Source organism: Chaetura pelagica, unplaced genomic scaffold (genome assembly GCF_000747805.2).
Source record: "Chaetura pelagica isolate M959 unplaced genomic scaffold, ChaPel_1.0 scaffold116, whole genome shotgun sequence".
In the NCBI taxonomy this organism is placed as follows: domain Eukaryota; kingdom Metazoa; phylum Chordata; class Aves; order Apodiformes; family Apodidae; genus Chaetura; species Chaetura pelagica.
Window position 1 is genome coordinate 4,159,353 of NW_009953655.1, and position 19,990 is coordinate 4,179,342.

A 19,990-nucleotide genomic window follows, 5' to 3' on the forward strand; every position below is an offset into this window, starting at 1 on the left:
GGAATGCTGCCAGCACCCTGTCCCTCCATCCCATGGTGAGATGGCTCCCTTGAGATCCTGCTCAAGGAGCATAGTGGGAGAAGATTTGGGCTCTGATTTCGGCTGTGAATTGTAAGGTGTTGGCTCATATTCTGTAGAAGTGTTAGCCTGTGCTTGAGTGCTGGATGTGTAGGTCCCTGTTGTGCCAGGTTGAAAGGGTGGGCTTGGGTCTGGGTAGGAAGAGCATGATCTTACCATCTTCTCTGGAAACATGAATATTTGATACTTTCACCACAGACTGAAAACAATGCAGAAGAGAGATTTTTGGCCAGCTAGACTGCAAACTAGAGAGTTTTTGGCAGTCCTGGAAAGGAAAACATGTAGAGGTGAGCCAGGAGACACCAAGCATCAGCTCTGGATTTTGCTGGTGTTGGTAGTGGTCACTCTGGTGTTGTCTGGCCATCTCTCATGCTCAGGAGACCTGAAAAGGTCTGAGGGGACTTCCAGTTCTCAAACATGGTGACAGCTCCAGGCATGATGACAGACTTTTCTGGTGTAGCTAATTCAGTATTCATGCCTTTAAATTTTCATTTTTTTTTATTGACAATTTTATGTGACAGGCTGATATAAAGACATTTGTTATCTAATCAGTGTAGGGAGTAGGCCCATTTACAAGCAGTACAAAGAGATAGTAGGACCATTTGATTGGTGTGGCTGCTGGAGGTGACATCTCATGAGATCAAAATGTCATCACATTTTTTGTAAGCCTCCCAGCAAAGAAGAGATTTAAAAAGAAAAGGACAGAAAGTAATGAAGTAGCTTTGAGGATTCTATGATCTTCTCCCAAAAAGTGAGAATGTGTGCCAGAAAATATGAAAGGATTATGTGAATGAAGCTTGGCACTGAGGAGCCAGCCCAGGATCCCTGTGGAGGACCATCCTCTCTGTAATCACTGTGAAGTGATAGAGAAGGAGGGGACTGGTTGTAAAGAGGTAGGAGAATGAGCAGGTTGATTAAAACTGATGGAAGAAGCCTCTGTCAGGCTCTCTGGTAACAAAAAACTTTTCAGAAGGGAAAACCTGAATTCTCCATTTGCTTAGAATTTGACTGCTACTGGACAGACTCCAGAGAGTATTAATTTGCATATAAATTGTTTTTCCCTCCAAATGATGTGAGTTTGCTTGAATTCTTTAGAACTATACAGGGCATTTTCCACTTGCCTTCCCCATGCTGCTCTGTGTGATGTTGCTCTGCTAAATCAATTAGTTCAGTCAAAAAAGTTTGGATTCTCCTTCCTCTTCATGGCTGGCACTGAGAAGGTGTTTAGACTGGGAGGGTTTTGCTGACACTAGCAGGGCACCACTGAGAAACTGGTTCATTCCCTCTAAAGACAAGGGAAGTAGGCTGAGCAAGAGGCCCCCTTGGCTTAACTGTGAGCTTCTGGGTCTGCTCAGAACCAAAAGGGAAATGTACCAGAGATGGAAAAGTGGAACATTACTGGATGGAAATTACAAGGGTATTGCCAGGGTATGCAGAGATGCAGTTAGGAAAGCAAAAGCTCAGCTTGAGCTGACATTGGCTGGAGATATCAAAAACTTCAGTAAAAGGTTCTTCAGATGCATTAACAACTAGCAGCAACAGAGGAGTAATATTGGCCCACTATTAACAGGAGAGGTGAACTAGTCACAATGTTGAAAAAGCAGAGGTCCTCAACACCTTCCACACCTTCTTCACCTCTGTCTTTACCAGTGCTGTTGGGTCCCAGGCCATAGGAACAAAAGTCCAGGTTGATGCAGACACCAACCTGCTGTCAGTGAAAGAAGAGTTGGTGTGTCAACTACAACAGGAGCTTGACCTGTACAAATTGATGGGCCTGGATGCCATCCACCTTAGGGTGCTGAGAGAGCTGCTGATGTCATTGCAAAGCCACCCTCCATAATCTTTAAGAAGTTGTGGAGACTGGGAGATGTCCCTGAGGACTGAAGGAAGGCCAGTGTCACCCCCATCTATAAGAAGGGTTCAAAGGAGGGGACCCAGGTAATTACAGACACATTACCCTCCCTGGAAGTCATGAAGCTAATCCTCCTGGGGACTGTCACAAGTCAATTGAAGCACATGACTGGAAAAAGCCAACATGGATTTACCAGGGGCAAATCATGCTTGACAAACCTGATCACCTTCTAGCACAAAGTCACCTGCTTGCTTGATGCAGGGCGAGCAGTGGACATTGTCTACCTGGACTTCTCCAAGACTTCTGATATGGAGAAACTGACTTATTATGGCCTTGACAAGTGGTCTGTGCAGTGGGTGGGGAACTGGCTGCCAGACTGTAGCCAGAGAGTGATAGTAAATAGTTCCTCCTCAAACTGGCCACCAGTCACTAGTGGGGTCCTCCAGGGATCGATACCAGGCCCAGTGCTGTTTAACATCTTCATAAGTGACCTGGACGTTGGAATCAAAACACCCTGATGAAATTTGCTGACGATACCAAGACGAGTGGAAATGTTGACAGTCCAGAGGGAAGAGCCACCCTCCAGGATGACCTAGACAGACTGAAGGAGTGGGTTAGGAGGAGCCATATCAAGTTAAATGGGGAGAAGTGTAAGGTCTTGCACCTGGGAACATGTAACCCCAGAGCACAGTTCAGACTGGGATCCACCTGGCTGGAGTGAAGCCCTGTGGAGAGGGACCTGGGAGTCTTGCTAGATAACAGGCTCAACATGAGTGAACAGTGTGCTGCAGCAGCAAAGAAAGCCACCAGGATGCTGGGCTGCATCAACAGGGGCATCACCAGCAGAGATAAAGAAGTCATCATCCTGCTCTACTTGGTGCTTGTTAGACCATACCTGGAGTATTGCATTCAGTTTTGGTCCCAGCTCTGCAAAAAGGATGTGGACAGGCTGAAGAGGGTCCAGAGAAGGGCCACAAAGATGATCAGAGGACTGGAGGACCTGCTATATGAGGAGAGGCTGACTGGTTTGCTCAGCCTCAGAATTAACGGCTTTAGGGAGACTTCATTGCCATGTCTCAGTATTAACGGGTGGCTACTGAGAAGATGGAGACTCCCTATTTAGAAGGAGTCACATGGAAAAGACAAGGGGTAATGAGCACAAGTTGCTCCTGGGAAGATTCCAATTGGACACAAGAGGTTAACTTTTCACGGTAAGGACAGTCAAACATTGGAATAGAAGTGGTGGATTCCCCCAAATTGGACAGTTTTAAGTCTCAGTTTGACAAGGTGCTGAGCCATCTCACATAAACTATAGTAGTACCTAGAAAGGTTGGACCAGATGATCCTTGAGGTTCCTTCCAGCCTGGCATTCTATGATTCTATGAGAACCACTTTAACTTACTCCTTACCTTAATCCTCATGCATAATAGTGCATCCTTTAAAAAAGCATGAACCCCTTCCCAGTGAAGGAGCACAGAGGAATTTCTCTGAACTCCCAGCAGTGTCACATGGGCCTTAATGTCTGTGAGAAAACAGCCTCTTTAGGAATGTGTCAAGTTAATCTGCAGTAGATTACCAAGCACCTTTCTTTTTGTGCACTTTATATAATTGAGGTCACTAGACTTAATATGTGTGACCAATTCAGATGCTCCATAGGAATGAAAGCATTTTAAATACCACGAAGCATCTAATTATGAAGCAAAGTAGGGCAGTGAAAATGGTTGATGTGCTGTACAATAACATTCTTATCTAGCTAACTTGTGACATGTTAGGGTGAAAAAATATTTGATTACAAGGCTGTTCAAGGTGTGATAAAAACACACACAATAAAAATAGATTATCAGGCATGTTAAATTAAGCAAGCTTTTATTTCTTCCAATGCTGTGTAGCTTTCCAGTGCAGTGGCAGCTGATATTTACTGTGCAGAATTAGAACTGGTTAGGGAGGATGTTTTTCGTAGACCTCCAAGGCTCAGCCTTGGTTCAGTCACACCCCCCTGTGCGGAAGCCTGTAAATCTATCTCTGCAAATGGAGAGGAGCTGCTTAATGCTCCTTGGAGTGCTGTGAGCCTTGGAGATAACAGACTGGTGAGGGCAAGGAACGTGTGTGGATAAAGGAGTTGTCAAAGTCTGTCTTGGTAGGACTCCCGTGGGGTGCAGGATTCAACCCACTGCTCTGCAAAAAGAGAGGTTTTATCCGTGCATTTGGAAATCCCCCCCACTCTCTGTTATTTCCTCATTTTGTCTGGCAAGTTAAAAAATAGAAATACTTTAAGGGAACTGAGTGTAAAATATGTTTGCCACTGAAAGCCAGGAAAAAGTCCCTCTGTGGACAGTCTCCTGTCTCCACAGATTATTAAAGTAACTGACATGTACAAAAAATGGATTTGGTCTTGTTTCGCTTGTTTGGTAAAGAATAAAGACATAATTTATTTGCTTTGGTTTTGGTTTTTATTTCTGCCTTTTGTTTTCTAATCTTAAAAAAAGAAAGGTTTGTTTTTTCTGGAGGAATTGCTGGAGATCTCAGGTCCTGCTTCCACATCTCATTCTTAATCTGTATTTTGTTTGAGAGAAATGGGGTAGAGCATCTTTAACAAAAACACAGATGAACAAAAATTTCCTCTTGAGATTTTAAATGTAACAGATGCTAATTAAGAAAAAAAAATAATAAAAATTTCCAGGTTGCCAAAGAATGAAATCCATATAATTTCAGTGGGTTGTTTACAGCTACAATAAAATGCACCTTTAATTCTTCTCAGGTGTTCTACAACACATAACTATGACCGGGACAGGAAGTGGGGACACTGTGCTTCGGTGCCCAAAGACCACTCAGGTAAGGTAGCCATTGCTGAGTTGCTCCAAATACCTGGCTCCTCCTTTGCCACCTGCAGTAAGGAGGGAGGTGACTCCAGTGACACTTTTATTTGGTGTATGCAAAACAAGCCTTTGAGTTAGCTGCTTCCAGGATCTCTCTGTGACTGCATAACCATAGCATTGGACTGTGAATATCACACAGTCTTTAATTCACTGTCTGTTGACTAACTTGAAATCATGGAAAGAAATTATGGTAACGCCAACACAGCAATCTTAACTCCTGCTGGAGCACAGAGATGATTGTCTTCTCCTCCCTCACAGCTTGGATGTTCCTTTTAGCTTTCTTCTTATTTCATCAGCTGCATTTTCTGCCTGTTCGACCAGTTAATTTTTTAGATGGTACAGAAACATTTCACATGTTGTAGAACACAGCCATCACTTCCAACTGTCCTTCCTTGAGGTCCCAGGATAAAGAGCAGACCTTCGAATCCAAATTTCCTTGGGTTTGGGCAGTGTCAGAGAAGACAAGAGGACAGATGCATTCACTGCAGGAGTCCTGAGGGACAACCGAATCGTGACTCAGCTGAGCAGTGCTGTGGCTTCATGCGGTCACCACACTCCGGTGCTACAGTTACCTCCTTGCAAAAATCTTTCTAAAACGAGAAGCCAAGGTCTGCAGCAAACTCTCCTTTCTATATAAGTCATTTTGATTGATACACTGTGTCAAAGCATCATGCCCCAAGCAGTTCAGTGGGGAACATGCATCTGTGTCCTCAGCAGCTCAGTGGCTGGCCTTTGCTTGTTGTGGTCTCCCCAGTTTGATGTTTCATGAGCTAGATGCTGGGGAATATTATTTTATAAGGAAGTATAATTAATTCTCAATGTATGCAGTAACAGGCCAGCACTGAAAATCTGTTGTTGCACAGGGACTTGATGCTCCTGAGATTCGTGTCTAAATGCTGGTCAAGATCCTCTTTTCTCCTTTGTGCTGCCTTCAAATGTGACCTGTCTTACTCAGTCTGTGGGATATGACCAGATACCCTTAAATGTTTGCTTCTCGCTCTCCAACAAAGGGTATTTTCCACCAGTCCCTTGTGAGGAGTTTTCTGTCAGGAAATGTCAGGAGACTCGTTGCCAAGCTGATTACAATCTACCAGAGCTCTTGAAAGGCCAATGTTAGCTGAATCATGCTGAGAATCTAAAATTAAGCAGTGCACAGCATCATCAATTTAAACGTAACAACTTAAAATTGTTTTCCAACCTGGCTTTAAAGCAGATTAACAGTAGATCAGAGAGAAATTACCTAACCCCAAAACAAGCAGCAGTGCATGTGCCTTTGTAATGCAAGTGTGTCAGACATGAATGTAGACTTTATAGACTGTTCATGCTCACAAGAGGAAGGTTATGAGGGCTGCACTTATGCATGAGTGCCCTCCCAGTGCTGAAGATGTTTGAAACAGTAACTCAGGGCTGCTTGGATCCTCCATTGAAACACTGACTGTCCTGGTGGTGGCTGGCTGACCCAAGGAGGCTTTTCCAGTAGCTGAAGAAGGAGGTCTCCAAGCCCAGCATTGAATTTCTGGAGGTGCCTTGTGCCACTTTGATCCCATCTTCAGCCCACTGCCCTGGTCCTGCCAGCCCCACATGCTGGGAGCCTTCTCTGCAGTCAGATGGGTGCCCACAAGCCTTTTTGGGCTTTCGGGCTCGTTTTTGTCTGTCACCCACTGCAGCATTGGGTAGGGTGGTTTGCAACAAGAAAGCCACCCTGACTGCCTGCCCCTCCCTGGGAGATATCACCATCAGTTTTCCCTAGTACCAGTGTGGGCTTGCCCCAGCTGTTCATTTTTCCTCCAGAAAAGAGTTATATGTGTGAGAGGAAAGGAAACAGAAGAAAGGATGGGGTAGGTGGAGGAGATCACTGCTGGCTGTTACAAAGAAATGAGTCTTTCTGAAAGCATTTAGACTTTTTGTAAATTTAAACTCACATGTTTTAGCTGTTCATTTATTTATAAATGTAAGTTGTTGTTGTTTATTTTTTAAGCTGCAAGTTTTATGTTTGGGCTTAGAAAATTTTCAACAGATCACCAGCCATAGCTTAAAGAGAAAAGGGTTCTGGTGAAGTTGAAAGTAAGGAGTGGCATGATGGCATAATGGCTGAAGGGAATGTCAAGCAAATGGGAGGAGAGTTCACCTGCTGGGGAAGAGAGCTGGGAAAAGAGAAGCAGTCAAACTAAGTAATGCTGATTTTTAAAATACATTAAAATACATGTGGAAAATATATTATTTTGTTGTGAAAAAATCCACTAAAATATTACATCTTAAAAAAACCTCTCAATCATTTTATAGACACTTGAAAAAAGATAAAAGAATGATGTCTGGGGGTGGGGGAGGGTATTCTTTGGCCATCAGAGACTCGTAAGGAGTGTGTGAACTGGGATGAGGAAGGAGCTGCTTGAAAGTAAAGGCTGAAACACAAACTCTCTCCAGGCCAAGAATACCATGTGCACACAGGCAGTCAACTTGAAACCATTGGAGCTGATAACAAGTTAGTGTTAAGCAAGTGCTGGAGGAGTTGATCCAGAAAAGTACATCTGCCAACTTCTACAGAGAGATTAACCAAACAGTGTTTAGCTTCAGGATGAAATGAAGCTCAGGTATGAAAGCTCTGCTGGAGGGAGCACTGCAGAGTACAGAGCCAGAGCTCACCTTAACACCAGGAAACTTGTTCAACTCTCCCCGAAAGCAGTGCGAGCTTTATCATTGCCTTTAGGTTTCCAGAGGATCCTCCTCTCCTTCCCAGGAGATCTCCATGGAGAACATGTGTGGTATCTGCCTGATGTGACCCCTTCATACACAGGGGCCAAGTGGGCTGTGATTACAGACAAAGACGTATAGAAGTGCAATGCCTCTATGTGTGGGTCTTCCAGATCCTGGGCCATCTGTACTGCTCTGAATGTCTGGGAATCTTGGACAAATGGCCAAAACCTCAGGGAGACCCAGTCTTGGGAGTAAAGTGCGAGACTGTGCGCTTTTTTTTTTAAGAGATTTTTGGACTGATATGGAAAGAAGAAGTAGAGCAGCGTGGGCTGCACCGGCAGGAGGAAGAGGCATCATCCCAGGGGGAGCTCTGGGGAAGAGCAGCACTGGTTCTGGGAAAGGTGGCAGAAACAGAATTTTTTTGTGGGAAAATATGGTGAGAAAGGGGAGACAAGGCTACTGCTCATCTGCTTCAGAGAGGTGAAGCTGAGGTCAAGATGATTGCTAGCAAATAGGGAGTGTTTTACCCGTGAGGGTGCTGAGATACTGCTGGGTGGCTTTACACATTGGCTGAGATAGCAGGGACTGGGCACTCCCCAGTTAATGAGTAATTAATGGATTCCCTGCAGGGAACTGATGTGTGCATGTGCTTATAAGTTGTTCCTGAACTTCATGAAAAGTGGGATGGATGCAGAATACCCCAGGGAAGTCAGGCTGGATTGCTGGGTGGAATACAGTGAGGGACCCTGTCTGGGGGAGAAATGGAGGACTGCAAGTGCTCTTTGCAGATGTAATGAGGGTACAAAAAACTACGCTAGCTCCGATGTACCAGAAGATGTCCTGGAGATCAAGTCATGGTTTGGATTGTATGGGAATAGGAAATACATGATTTCCCTTTGAGGAAACATTACATCACTGAAAGTTTCATAACTATCAAATGGCAGGAAAGTAGGAACGTCACTGCCTTTACTTGATTTCCCTTGATGTTATCCTGGAGTGAAACTACCAGTGAATCCACCCAAGCCTGCTATCTGATACCAATTACACCACTCTGTTCTGAAGTAAATATTTTGATCTGTGCGGGGGAACCCTCACATTTACATTGCTGTAGCAAAGCTCCAGATGTGCCTTTTTCATGCTTTGCTTCAGCCTTGTGTGTGTGCTTGTTTCATCATTATGTAGCATCCCATGTTTAGGACCACACAGTCTAGCTGAAGGAGCACCTGAATGGAGTAGCTCTGCAGTTGCCCTCACAGAGTTTGACTGGCATGAGAAAGAGAATGTGGTCAGGTTGTTGGGCCAGCTCTGCAGTGGGTGTTAAAGGTGATTTTCGTTGACTTCAGGGGAGATAAACCCCTTGACACTGCCTGAAATCAGGAACAACGGCTGGCCAGCAAGACTTCTATACCTTTTGCATTGCCTGGTACCAAGTAAAGCTTCCATTGCAGGGATGAAAAGTTGTCCTGGCACACATGCTCTTCTCCCACCCTATTTTCCCATGATTTAGAAATTCCTTAAAATCAGACATACATTAGACTAGTCCAATTTAACCTTGCTTGTCCTGATTTACCTGGAGGTGCCCTTGTTTTGCTTTCATATTCTTTTTTCCTTTGTTCCAAACGTCCTTTCGTTTTAGACAAAAATCCAAAAATCCGTAGCAAATGCTTCTGCCGCGGGTTGCCCTTTGTGTACTTGAAAGAGCTGCTGTCTAAAGAGCTCGTCCAGGCAGAGCTGTAGCCTTCCCTGCCCTCCCCTGTGCAAAGGCACAGCTCCATCTCGTGGGCATTTATTCCACCTTCTGCCCCACCACTCCAGCAGCTCCTGCAGCTACAGGGGTGCCAGGACCTACCACATTTGGACAAGTCGCTCTGGGGAAGAAGGTTCGGCTCTGTGATTTACTAGGTGGTTTTTAAAAGCTGGATAAATGTAGGTGCTACACAGCTGGAAACAAAGCCAATGTAAAATGCTTGGATAAACACTGGTTTTAGATTAATAGGTGTTATTGAAACCACTGTGCACTGAACCAAAATGGTTCATGGAACCAAGATGAAGTGTAACACAACAAAACACAGCTTATCTGGCACCTATTAACAACAGTTTCTGATGTGGTCTGTCTAGATCACTGTGCAAACAACCCTTGCCAAAATGGAGGGACCTGTTCTCTGGCCCATGGACATAGGAAGTACCACTGTACCTGTCCCGAGGAATTCACTGGCAAGGACTGTCAGATAGGTAAGCAACTTCTTCCAGGAGTGTTGCAACATGAAACATCAGCAGTAAGTAGAGCTCCTTAATGTTTGCTTAATGAAAAGGTAGTGCTGTTGTAATGGGAGAGACCACTGCAGCATGAATGTTTGTGTAGGCAGATTTCCAAATGGTTATGACAGACAATCCTTTACTGACAGGACAGCTGAAAATAGCTTGATTGTAATTATAAATCCAAGCATGCTCTGAGCCAGTGAAGTATTAAGCTATGGGAAACAAAAAGAACCTTTTCACCTCCCTTTGCTGTTAAGATTTAAATGTCACTTACATGGTTGGAAATGACTAATAGTATCATCCAGTAGGTAGGGTGGGGAAACATGAGAAAACAACAGACTTTCAGGTGATGCTTTATCCCTTATGTATATGCACACGTGGGCCCATCACAGTTCTTCCTGTGATGCCAGCTTTTCACCTGGGCAGCTACCCCACCTTCAGGGAAGTAATTTCTAAAAGACTACAGGCCAGAAGGCTTTGCCTGGGTTATTTTTCCAGTTTTGTGGTGGTCTCACTCTCTATTTACTGCAAGCCAGGCAAGGAATTTGGCTTAAACACCGAAGGTTTTCAGTTCCTGCTTTTCCCTGCAGTTCTAGACTTCTCTCCCAGCTTAAGTAAGGAAGCCCTTTCAGTCCTGGGGCTCCACTCTCTCTAGCACAGCCCATCATCTGTGCATGATGCTCTGAAGTGGGACAGACACAAGTACACACCACCAATTTTGTTTTTCGTGTTTGCTGAATGAATGTTTGGAAGGGCTTAAGTAGTGGTGATTCTGTCATGCTCTCAGGGCTATTGGAGAAAGCCATCTCTACCTTGAGATCCTCAAAGCTGCTGCTGCAGTGGCTTAGTGCCTCCACACTGCAGAGGCTGACTTGCTTGAGAAGCACCAAGTGTCAACAAACATCTGCTCAATGGGAAAAAAGAGATGAGCAGGCAGTGATGGAGACTGTGCTCCCATTCCTCACAAGAAACAACCTTAGAAAGCTTCTCTTGTTTTTTCTCTTTCAGAGAAATGTTTTGACAACAGTCTCTACCAGTTCTTTGATGTGGACATGAGCTGGCCAAGAGTCCAACAAGGAGCTGTGGAGGAGTGCAAGTGTGTGAACGGCCAGATCGAGTGCAAGCATGTTGAGCACAGACGTAAGATGCTGTTTGTGTTACAGCTATGGGCCTGCAGGGAGCGGGGATCAAGGGCAGGATCAAAGCCTGGGAGCTGTTACACACAGTGATGCTGCTCTCACAGCTCACATACCTTCCCCTTGCCTTTCCATGTATGAGCAGCAATCCACACTTCTAGGTGTCCACCCTTTTTTTGTGGAAGAAATTATATACATTAAGCTGAATTTTAGGGGCACAGATCAGTGCTTTCTTCACCAGAGATTCAAGCCTGAACTGCAGCATGTAAGAATATGCAAGAGATTTTATAGAAGTGGTAAAAATGCAGATCTTATGGGCTCTCTTCCAAAACTATAACATGCTAGAGAGGCACACCCTCCTCTACTCTTCCCCTGCACACCTACCTTGTATTGCTCTTCCACATCTGAGATTTCTTCCCAAGCCTACCCCACTCTTGAGTTGCTAGTATGTAAACTGTACCCGCCTCCAGGATCCTGTTTGCCCTGCATTGACCCCAGAGTGTCCAGAATTTTTTGCCTAACTTACCCATTCCTGGCCAGGGGGATTATACTTTTGAAGCCTTCTTGTTTTGAGGGTCCCAGGTGCTTGACATGGCTGGCCAAGCAAGCACAGGACCTTTCTCTTGGAAGGCGAGATGATGAGAAGTGACCCATGTTTCTCACTGGTACTGTGTACTCTGGTAGGGCCCTTCTGTTATTCAGTCTGGCTGACTTCTACCCTGCCCTGAGTCCCAAATAACTTACAGTACTGAGTATAAGAGCCCTATGGAACAAGTAGGTGTTTTTATTCCCACATTACAAAGCTGGAAACTAAAGCATGGAGTCAGTGGCTTTCTAGGACATTGGGAGTCCATGGAAGAGAAGGGAAATTCAATAGGATTTAATCCTTCCCAGTCACAGATCCTAAATGTTTAACTGACCTCTGCTAGATATACTATCTTAAATTTTAATGCAGCTCAGTGGCAAACTTGAAATTGGCAGAACCTTCTGTACAGAAATAAATGCTAATGCCACCACTGTCACCACTAGTAATAGTAATCACCATCCCCTCTTTTACCAATTGTAGATTGGTAATATTTCTTCAAAAGCTGGGCTGACATTATTGAATAACAGTAAAAAAAAATGAGACAGACGTCAGTAAGATGAAATCCACACAATTTCTTTGTCTTCAGTTTATGTCAAGTGCAGGTCTGAGATGAGTAAAGAAGGCAAAACTTCCCCAAAATGTAGATATATGGAGAAGGTATACTACAGGAACTTTAAATGGGCTGATTCTCTTGAATAGGTTGTACCTTTGGTTTGATCTTTGGTTTCTACTTGTAGGTTGCACTCATGATCCTTGCATGAATGGTGGAGAATGTAAAATGGTTGCCCACAGTGGGGAAATAGTGTGTGATTGCAAAGAAAATTATGCAGGGAAGTATTGCAATATTGGTAAGTATAAGAACCTACTGGTGGGCAGAGAATTTGGAGTTTTCATCTGGGCACAAAGCTGATGTTTTTTGCCTCTATGTTGTATTCTGCCTTCACAAACATTTCTTGTAGTAACTGAAGAGTAACACAGAACAAGTGCTTAACGTGTTCCTCCAGAGTAAAACATAGCACACTCTTCACCACCAAGACTCTGATTCTAAAAATATTTGTTCATGTTTTTAACTCTATGGAAAATTAAGCACAGAAATTTTAGTCCAGTTACTCATGCCCATAAAAACAGTGCATGCTTCAGTTTTGCAGGATCAGTTGCAGAGTTCTGCCCCATGCAAATACTTCCCCACAGATCCATGTATCTTTTGCTGTCCACTTACAGAGTAAGAGTTTGTGCTCTGACAAAATCTATCAGCTGACTGTATTTGGCAGCACTAGATTGTTGTGGGAAGTAAACAAAGATAAAATGCATACTTTTGTTTGGGTTACCTTGCACTTTAAATTAATAGCACACTTAGCCCAAAGTAGCTTACCTAAAAATCCTCTCTTGCACTGGTGGGTCAGGGCAGAGAAATCTGCTCTTTGGTGCCTATGTGTTAGTTCTGTGTTGCTTCCTGTTAGATGCTACAGAATTTGGTGTAATTTTCCTCCAGAAGGTTTAATATTTCTCACTGCAGGGATTTAAAACTGTTTGTAAAGCTTACCTGCAGGTTAAATTCTCGGGTTACATCAGTGGCTACTTTGCAAATGTTGCAGGTTTTTGGCATAAATTATAACAGACTTTTAGTCACACTGGCCTGTGGTCCCATCAACATACTGGTTATGTCCTTTTGAGTGCATAAATCCCAGGGCTCATAACAAATGAAGACAAGACTCCTGGTAGCTATGGTGGGCACCTAGTTGGTCTGAATGGGGGGTGGGGTAAAAATAAATGTGGTAGTGAAGACTGACATTGGTATCAGGTGCTCTTTTTTTGTTATTCTGGTGGTTAAAAAATGGTGTGACCATTTATGTAGGCTGGAAAATAATCCATTTGGGAGAACAGCAGTGCACCTGGAACAATAAATAGCAGGAGTGGATTGGCAAAGTGAATGCCATGTGAGCTGGTCCTGAACCTTCACTCATTAGGTATCCAATTAATCATGTGCAAAGTATTCTTCTGACTCTTTTAAGTCCTTTCTAAGGAATGATACTGTAGTTCTGGTGTTTTGCCCTTTAGCTGCCCTGATGAGATCAGTCCAAGGTTTTGGGAACACTGCTGTGATGACTGGGGTGAGGGGCTGCGTGTTCGGGGCCCAGACACAACCTGGCACCCCTGGCAGGACTGTGAGCTGCTCATCCTCAAATAAAACTGCTTTTCAGATTCCCATCTTGGGACCAGCATCCCCTGCCCAAAGCAGCAATGCTGTGCATAAACATGCAGCCTGGACGGCCTGGATTATAAATATCAGGATGACAGTGTTATAGCTGTGGTACTGGTTTCTGTCTGACTAGCTTAGAACAAGAAATCAGCAGGTGCTCCTTTATTACTTGAAAATAATAAAAGCAAACTTTTGGTTTACTAAACAAATGGCTTTAGATGCCTCCAGTCCATCTGGGTTTGGCTGCCTAACACCCCCACAAAAAATGGGAACTGAAAGATTGTGTTCATGTGTCAGGGCCTTGCAAACAAGTTTAAAAATGAAAAAAACCCTCTTTGCTAGGATTTATTAATTCTAAATTGGAGTAAATAAATTAGTGCTGAGGTCTATAGATCTGGTAGTATTGCCACACAAGGGCAATGGCGTTCTGGGGAAAGTTTCAGGAGCTTGTGTTCTCAGAGCACATAGATTTGATTTTAAAATATATGTTGGACAGATGTTTTCTTCTGCACTTCAGTTTGATGTTAGGAGCAGAGGTGCCTTTTTTCCCCCCATTGTTTTCCTTTTTACTATCTTGTACAATTTCCCTTGTCTAACAGGACTGAATTGTGAGGTTACCCTTTAGTCAGAATAGCTTATGGTTCTGATTCAGAGAAACTTAGAGTGTCTCCAAAGTACACTTTATTCTTAATTATTCATTTATAGAGGAAATCTTAAACACAAGCTCTGATTTATTTATTTATTTATTTATTTGTTTCCTTTTTAAGAAAACAATCAGTTTAATAAACAGGAGGTATCCCAAAATGTCTCAGGGCTGTGATGCATTTCTAGTGAGAAACCAGCCAATTTATCTTGAAGTCACACTCAAATATTAATAAACCAAGTGCCATCCTGGGTCAGATCACAAGTCTAAGGACTACTGGGAGCTGAGTATTGGCAAAGTAGAGGATGGCTGAGGAGTAATGTCAGTAGCAGAAAGTTGCTGAGAAATACTCCTAGTCAAGGATTTTCTCAGCAGACTGCTGGACCATCATATTTAATAGACCTTTGCCTGTTTTCTGTGAATTTATCTAAACCCTCTAGAACTCTTATGTTTTTGCCTTTCACAATGTGCTGTGTCAAGTATAGACATGATAGAGAAACAGTATTTTCTATTGTCAGCTTAAAAGTTACTGCCTGATAATTTAATTCCTTCCCTCCCCTTGAACAGTGAGTAACAGAGAATAATAATAACTTTTGTGATTTTACAGATACCTATTTACCTGTCCATCAGCTATTTCTTTTTTTGGACTATGGGGTCCCTGTCAGTACTCAAAATTAATCTTTTCACTGTTCTTAAAATTCTCTTGCAAACTTTTGTAGTATGTACGTACATATATTGCTAAATCATTATCATAATGGCTGTGCAGTTACTGATGAATTATGAGCTGATTTTAAAAAAGTATGGGAGGTGATAAACGTAAGAAAGGAGATATCTATAACAAAGAAGATCAATACACAAAAGACATTGTCTAATATAGATTTCTATTCTTTGTGGTAATGTATTATTTTTTAGTCCTTAAAAAAGAAACCTTCAGTACTACAGAAAGAGCTGCCATTTAAAAAAATGTCCTAACATAGTTAATACACATCAGATTTCAGTGAGGTTTAATTTCAAAGGAAATGAGATGCATCACCAACAAATCCCTCCCCAAACAGATGCTGTTTAAAATTATGCAAGAATCAATGTTTAATTAAGTGTAACTCATAATAATTGCACTTATTTTCAGAAATAAGGATTTTGTGTTAAGAGAGTAGCTGCATTTCAGTCTGGAGACAGAGATCATGATGTGAGAGCTTTTCACCCAGGCTTAAGGTGAAAATTCAGAATTAATTATCCAACCATGAGTTGCAGCAGTTGTCTTATTGTACAGAGAAAGTTACAAAAAAGGCCCAGACCCAGCCACTTTGTCAGTGATAAACATGAGGAAGAAGAGAAAAGTAGGATGTGCCAAGCTTTTTCCTGAAGTATTTGGTCTGTATGGGTGGCTTTGTTGTGTTACTGTAGATCAGAGGAACAGCTGGTATCACCTGGGGATAAATGAGGTGGAGTTTGATATTCTGTATTTCAATGGTTTGTCAGCCTTCAACTGGATATTTAGGCTGTAGAATTACCTTAGGCATTGGTGGTAGGCATAGGTCTACCTCAGATTAAGGTAATTAGAATTACCATAATCATTGGGTGGTGCAAGGTTTTTGGTGGAATATACTGGACTATATTTCAGGCCTGTTTGTTGAATGAGGACTCAGCAACAGCTCAGGGTCTGCTCTGGTGGAACTATTTCTAAAAATAAGGTAGTCACGTAACAAAGTAAATCAGTGGGATGGTTAAATTGTGGCAGATTTTAGTGCTTTTCATGCTGGACTACTGAAGAGGTAGAAAGCAAGCACGTGGAAATCAAGCCTGGTTGGATTTGTGTCACTGTGGTTGTGAGTTACAGAAGATGGTAACTTTAAGAGTACCAGGAGGACTGCCAAGAGAGTTTCATGTTTTGAGTTTTCTTTAGGTTAGGGTTCAGGTAGGAATTATGATTTTGCCGGTATTTTTGGTCATGATGAAATATGAAGTTGTTTAAGGTATTTCTGAAAACTCTTTATGTTTTCTAGGTGTTTTTTTGTTTTGTTTTGTTTTTTTTTGTTTATTGTTTTTTCCTTTTTTTGTTTTTTCCTGTAGTCAGGCTATAGGTAATGGAATTAGAGGGGTACCATAGCTTTAAAGAAAGTATGAGGTGGAATGCTAATTGTGTAAGGTTTATGGTTATGTAAGGAGATGTGTTGTGTGTCAGAAGTAGGTTGACGAATTTTAGAAAAGGAAGATTACAGAGTAGCTGAATATATAATTACATAGGGAAAAAAAAGCCTCCTGGCCATATCTTTGGGGGTTAAACTGGGGGAGTTTGAGATAATAATAAAAGAAAAAAAAAGACAGCAAACCCACCTTTTTAGTGGTTGTTTTAATGAAATAGGGTGTTTGCAGTTTTCTACTAAAGATGTTACTTTAGTAAAGGAAATTCAGCTTTAGAGGCTGGAGGGAAAGTTTTACATACTTTTCCTCTGAGGAAGACAGTGAGAAGATGATTATGAGTCCTAACTTTTTTTGGTTTATATTGACCAATTTTATTGCATAATCTACTAGAATGCTTTGGATTACTGTTTAATTTATTTATTTTTTGTAAGATCCCAGGGGGGTAAAACAGAAATGGGGTAAAGTACAAAGACAAGGTCAGTTGGCTGACAATGATAAGTGAGTATTCAACCAGTCAGTCCCTCACTGAGCTTAGATAAGTAGGTCTGCTAAGATTTGTAAGTGGAACTGAGATGCTGCTCATTATTTGCATGTACAGAGCACTGGAATTAGTAATAAAACTAGTTAGTACTCCTCCATAGTTGTGGGAGAATGGATGGAATAGCAGATTAAAAAAGTGTAATTATGTTTTAATATGGCACGGAGAGGTGATTACATGGTTTGCAGGGGTAAAGTTTTCTAGGTCCCCTGAGAAGTTGCATGAGGGCAGGGCAAGTGTTAATAAGGCAGGGTTAAGGAAGAGAAGCCTGGGGCACTGCTGCAGAAACAGTGAGGGCAGGTTGGAATTTTATCAGATTGTTATTTATTTCAAGATAGTTCATACAATGCTGGAGTTTCTTGGAGAAAAACTGGGTCTAGTAGACTATCACCTGCGGTGGTAGATGGAAAGAGGAACTGGAAGATGAAGAGGTGAGTGAGCATGGCATTATCAACTGAGATCCCACCTCTGCTTCGTTGCACTAAGATAGTGCCAATACGGGGGAAGGTGGGCAGGAGAATTGTGGTAACTATGGCTCCACAAAAATTATAAGGTGCCATTTATGAAGGTGATAGATGTCAGCAATAATAGAGATGCTACTCTTATCTCCCAGGTTTCTTTATATAGTTAAGAATTATAATAAAGATTTTGGTAGATATAGAAAAAAAACCCAAAACCTGCAAATGAAAAAGGAAGCATCATATGCATGGAGGTTGTGGATTAGTCCTTTACACTTAGCATCTTGGCAAATCTAGGCTAGAAAGGAGAGAGATAATGAGCTACTCTGTCAGCAGTACAACACATAGCAAGTTTTAACTCTATAAGGTTTGAATGATAAGACAAGTACTAAGAGATAGGCAAAAATTTATCCTGTCAGAGACAGGAGTAAGTTGGAGATCACCAGAGGGCTTCATTTTTTCTTCTAAATGGGTTTTTTTTCAGGTGTTATGGGGCACCAAGTTGTCTGTGGTGCCTTCTGTGTTCTTGCAATTGTGCGTTTTTAGTTTACAAGTCTGTTGTAATCCTAGTATAAATTAATACAATTAATATTAGCAGCTGTTAATATGAAGCAGCTGCTTAATCCTTACTCTTATTACAGGGTGCCTGACTTGGCAGCAGTGTTAGTTATTGGGTGCTGGTTAATTCAAGGCCATAATGTAATTTTTAATCCTATTTATTATTTATTTGAGACATGACACTGGTGTCAGTTAATTATAGTTTACAGGGGGCACATCTCTTGAAATGTGAAGGGACTGACATCTTTTAATCCTTGCAATCTGTTTTGCTGTGTAATTGCCAGTTAGAAAGGTGGTAGAAGGGAAGATGCATTAGACGTGATAGAGCAGCTCACCCCTTGGATCACTCTCTCTCCCATTGCCTGCTTTCTCCCACCCACCCTTGTGGGGTGCTTCAGGTGCTCCAGAGATCCTCCCCCCCCTCATTACTGACTGCAGAGCAGCTGCTCATACACTGACCTTCATTAATTGCTATACAGTCTGTTTCCCTTACTGTCCAGAGATTTATCTTGGGTCATACTCTTAACACATGAGGACTTCCAGGTGTATTCAAGCGAGTGAAAGCTTTCTCTATGAATTAGGCACTCAGATACTCTTGAAAATCCCATAAGATAGTCCATGCAACAGGTCATTTCCCTTTCAAAGTAATAAAGCACTGAAATTTGCTTGTTGCTGCTGGAATTTCTTTCCCCTGCCTATTGACAACCTACTTTCTAAATATCTTGCTCTTTTTAGCTTTATATACTTACCTATTTGATTGCCATTATGACTCTGTAAATTGTAACTATTATTCTAGAATTGAAGAAAATCAATAACAAAATAAAATGGAAATGAACCAGTCTTATCTAGGATGTAACTCTTCTAAGCTATATGAAAATGCTGTCAGAGTTAATAGATTTCTGGATTTAAAACTTTATATGACAGAATTCAACTTACTCAGAAGGTAGATTTGAACATTAACTTTTATAACAAACATAAATCTCTTCCGTTTAGCTCAGATGATATAAGTATTTGCAAGTACAAAGGCACAAAGATACTTTGAAGAAGAAATATATTAAATAATGAGTGTAGTTTCAGTGAATGTAGGGTGCCATCTTTATGCTAGGATGCAACTTAAAGAGATCTTTTGTGCTGTATAAGTCACTGTTTCCCCAGTCCTAAAATCCATGCTTGGTAAGTTTCTATTAGAGTTAATTAATAACAAAAAGGGTGCAAATTCTTCCACATTTCTGCGTAGCTTTTGCTCTCAGACAGATTGTGTTTAATAACCAGGCTAGAGTTTCAGTGGGGATTTATTTCAGTGTTAGGTGCTGCCAGTCAAGAAGTTTTACTGCTATTCAACAAACCAGAAAGCAGCACAACTATTTGAATCAATTATTTGTTTTAAATAGTGACATGCATTTTCTGCTTTTGTATTAAATTGTAAACCCAAACAGAAATATTGAAATCTAGATAAATATTATAAATATATGGTTGGATTATATAGAAACATAGCTGTATAGCTATATAGCTTCTCTTATGCTTCAGTTGTGGTTTATGTTCATTAATTTGCAGACTCTGAAAGATACAGTGGGTGCTGTTATTCTCACTTTCAAACACAGGCATTAGCTGAGGAAAATGTGAAGCAATCTGCTTCAAGCTAGGAACAGTTCAGTCCTGGGGCTGTTGCCAAACAATCACCTGCCCTTATGTATTAGATTTAACATTCTCATCATTAAAGAGTAAAAAAGGTGGCAACTGCTTTCTTCTGTGCAGCCTGTGCCAGCCTGGTCACCTTTCTAGATGTTTACATGGATTTTCAGTAGCACAGGGAGCCACTGAAAGATAAATCAGGTCTTCCTTTGAGAGCTGTGCTGAGTAATGTGGAAGTCCTTCAAAGCTTTCTGAATGGTGTTTGTTTCATTTTGCACAAGAATATTTGCCTTATTGCTTTCAGAATACTGGGGGGGGTAGGGGGTGGGGGTGGAGGG

The 19,990-nt window shown here is 42.0% G+C and overlaps 1 protein-coding gene across 1 annotated transcript in view; it reads left to right on the plus strand.

Moving 5' to 3' along the window:
- The window catches only part of HGFAC (HGF activator), a 44,074-nt gene that overhangs the window by 6,332 nt on the left and 17,752 nt on the right, over window positions 1-19,990 (plus strand). Inside the window, exons 4-7 of the mRNA XM_010000271.1 lie at window positions 4,689-4,762; window positions 9,619-9,732; window positions 10,768-10,899; window positions 12,219-12,329. Coding sequence (XP_009998573.1) covers window positions 4,689-4,762; window positions 9,619-9,732; window positions 10,768-10,899; window positions 12,219-12,329 — 431 coding nt within the window. The remainder of the gene's footprint in view (window positions 1-4,688; window positions 4,763-9,618; window positions 9,733-10,767; window positions 10,900-12,218; window positions 12,330-19,990) is intronic.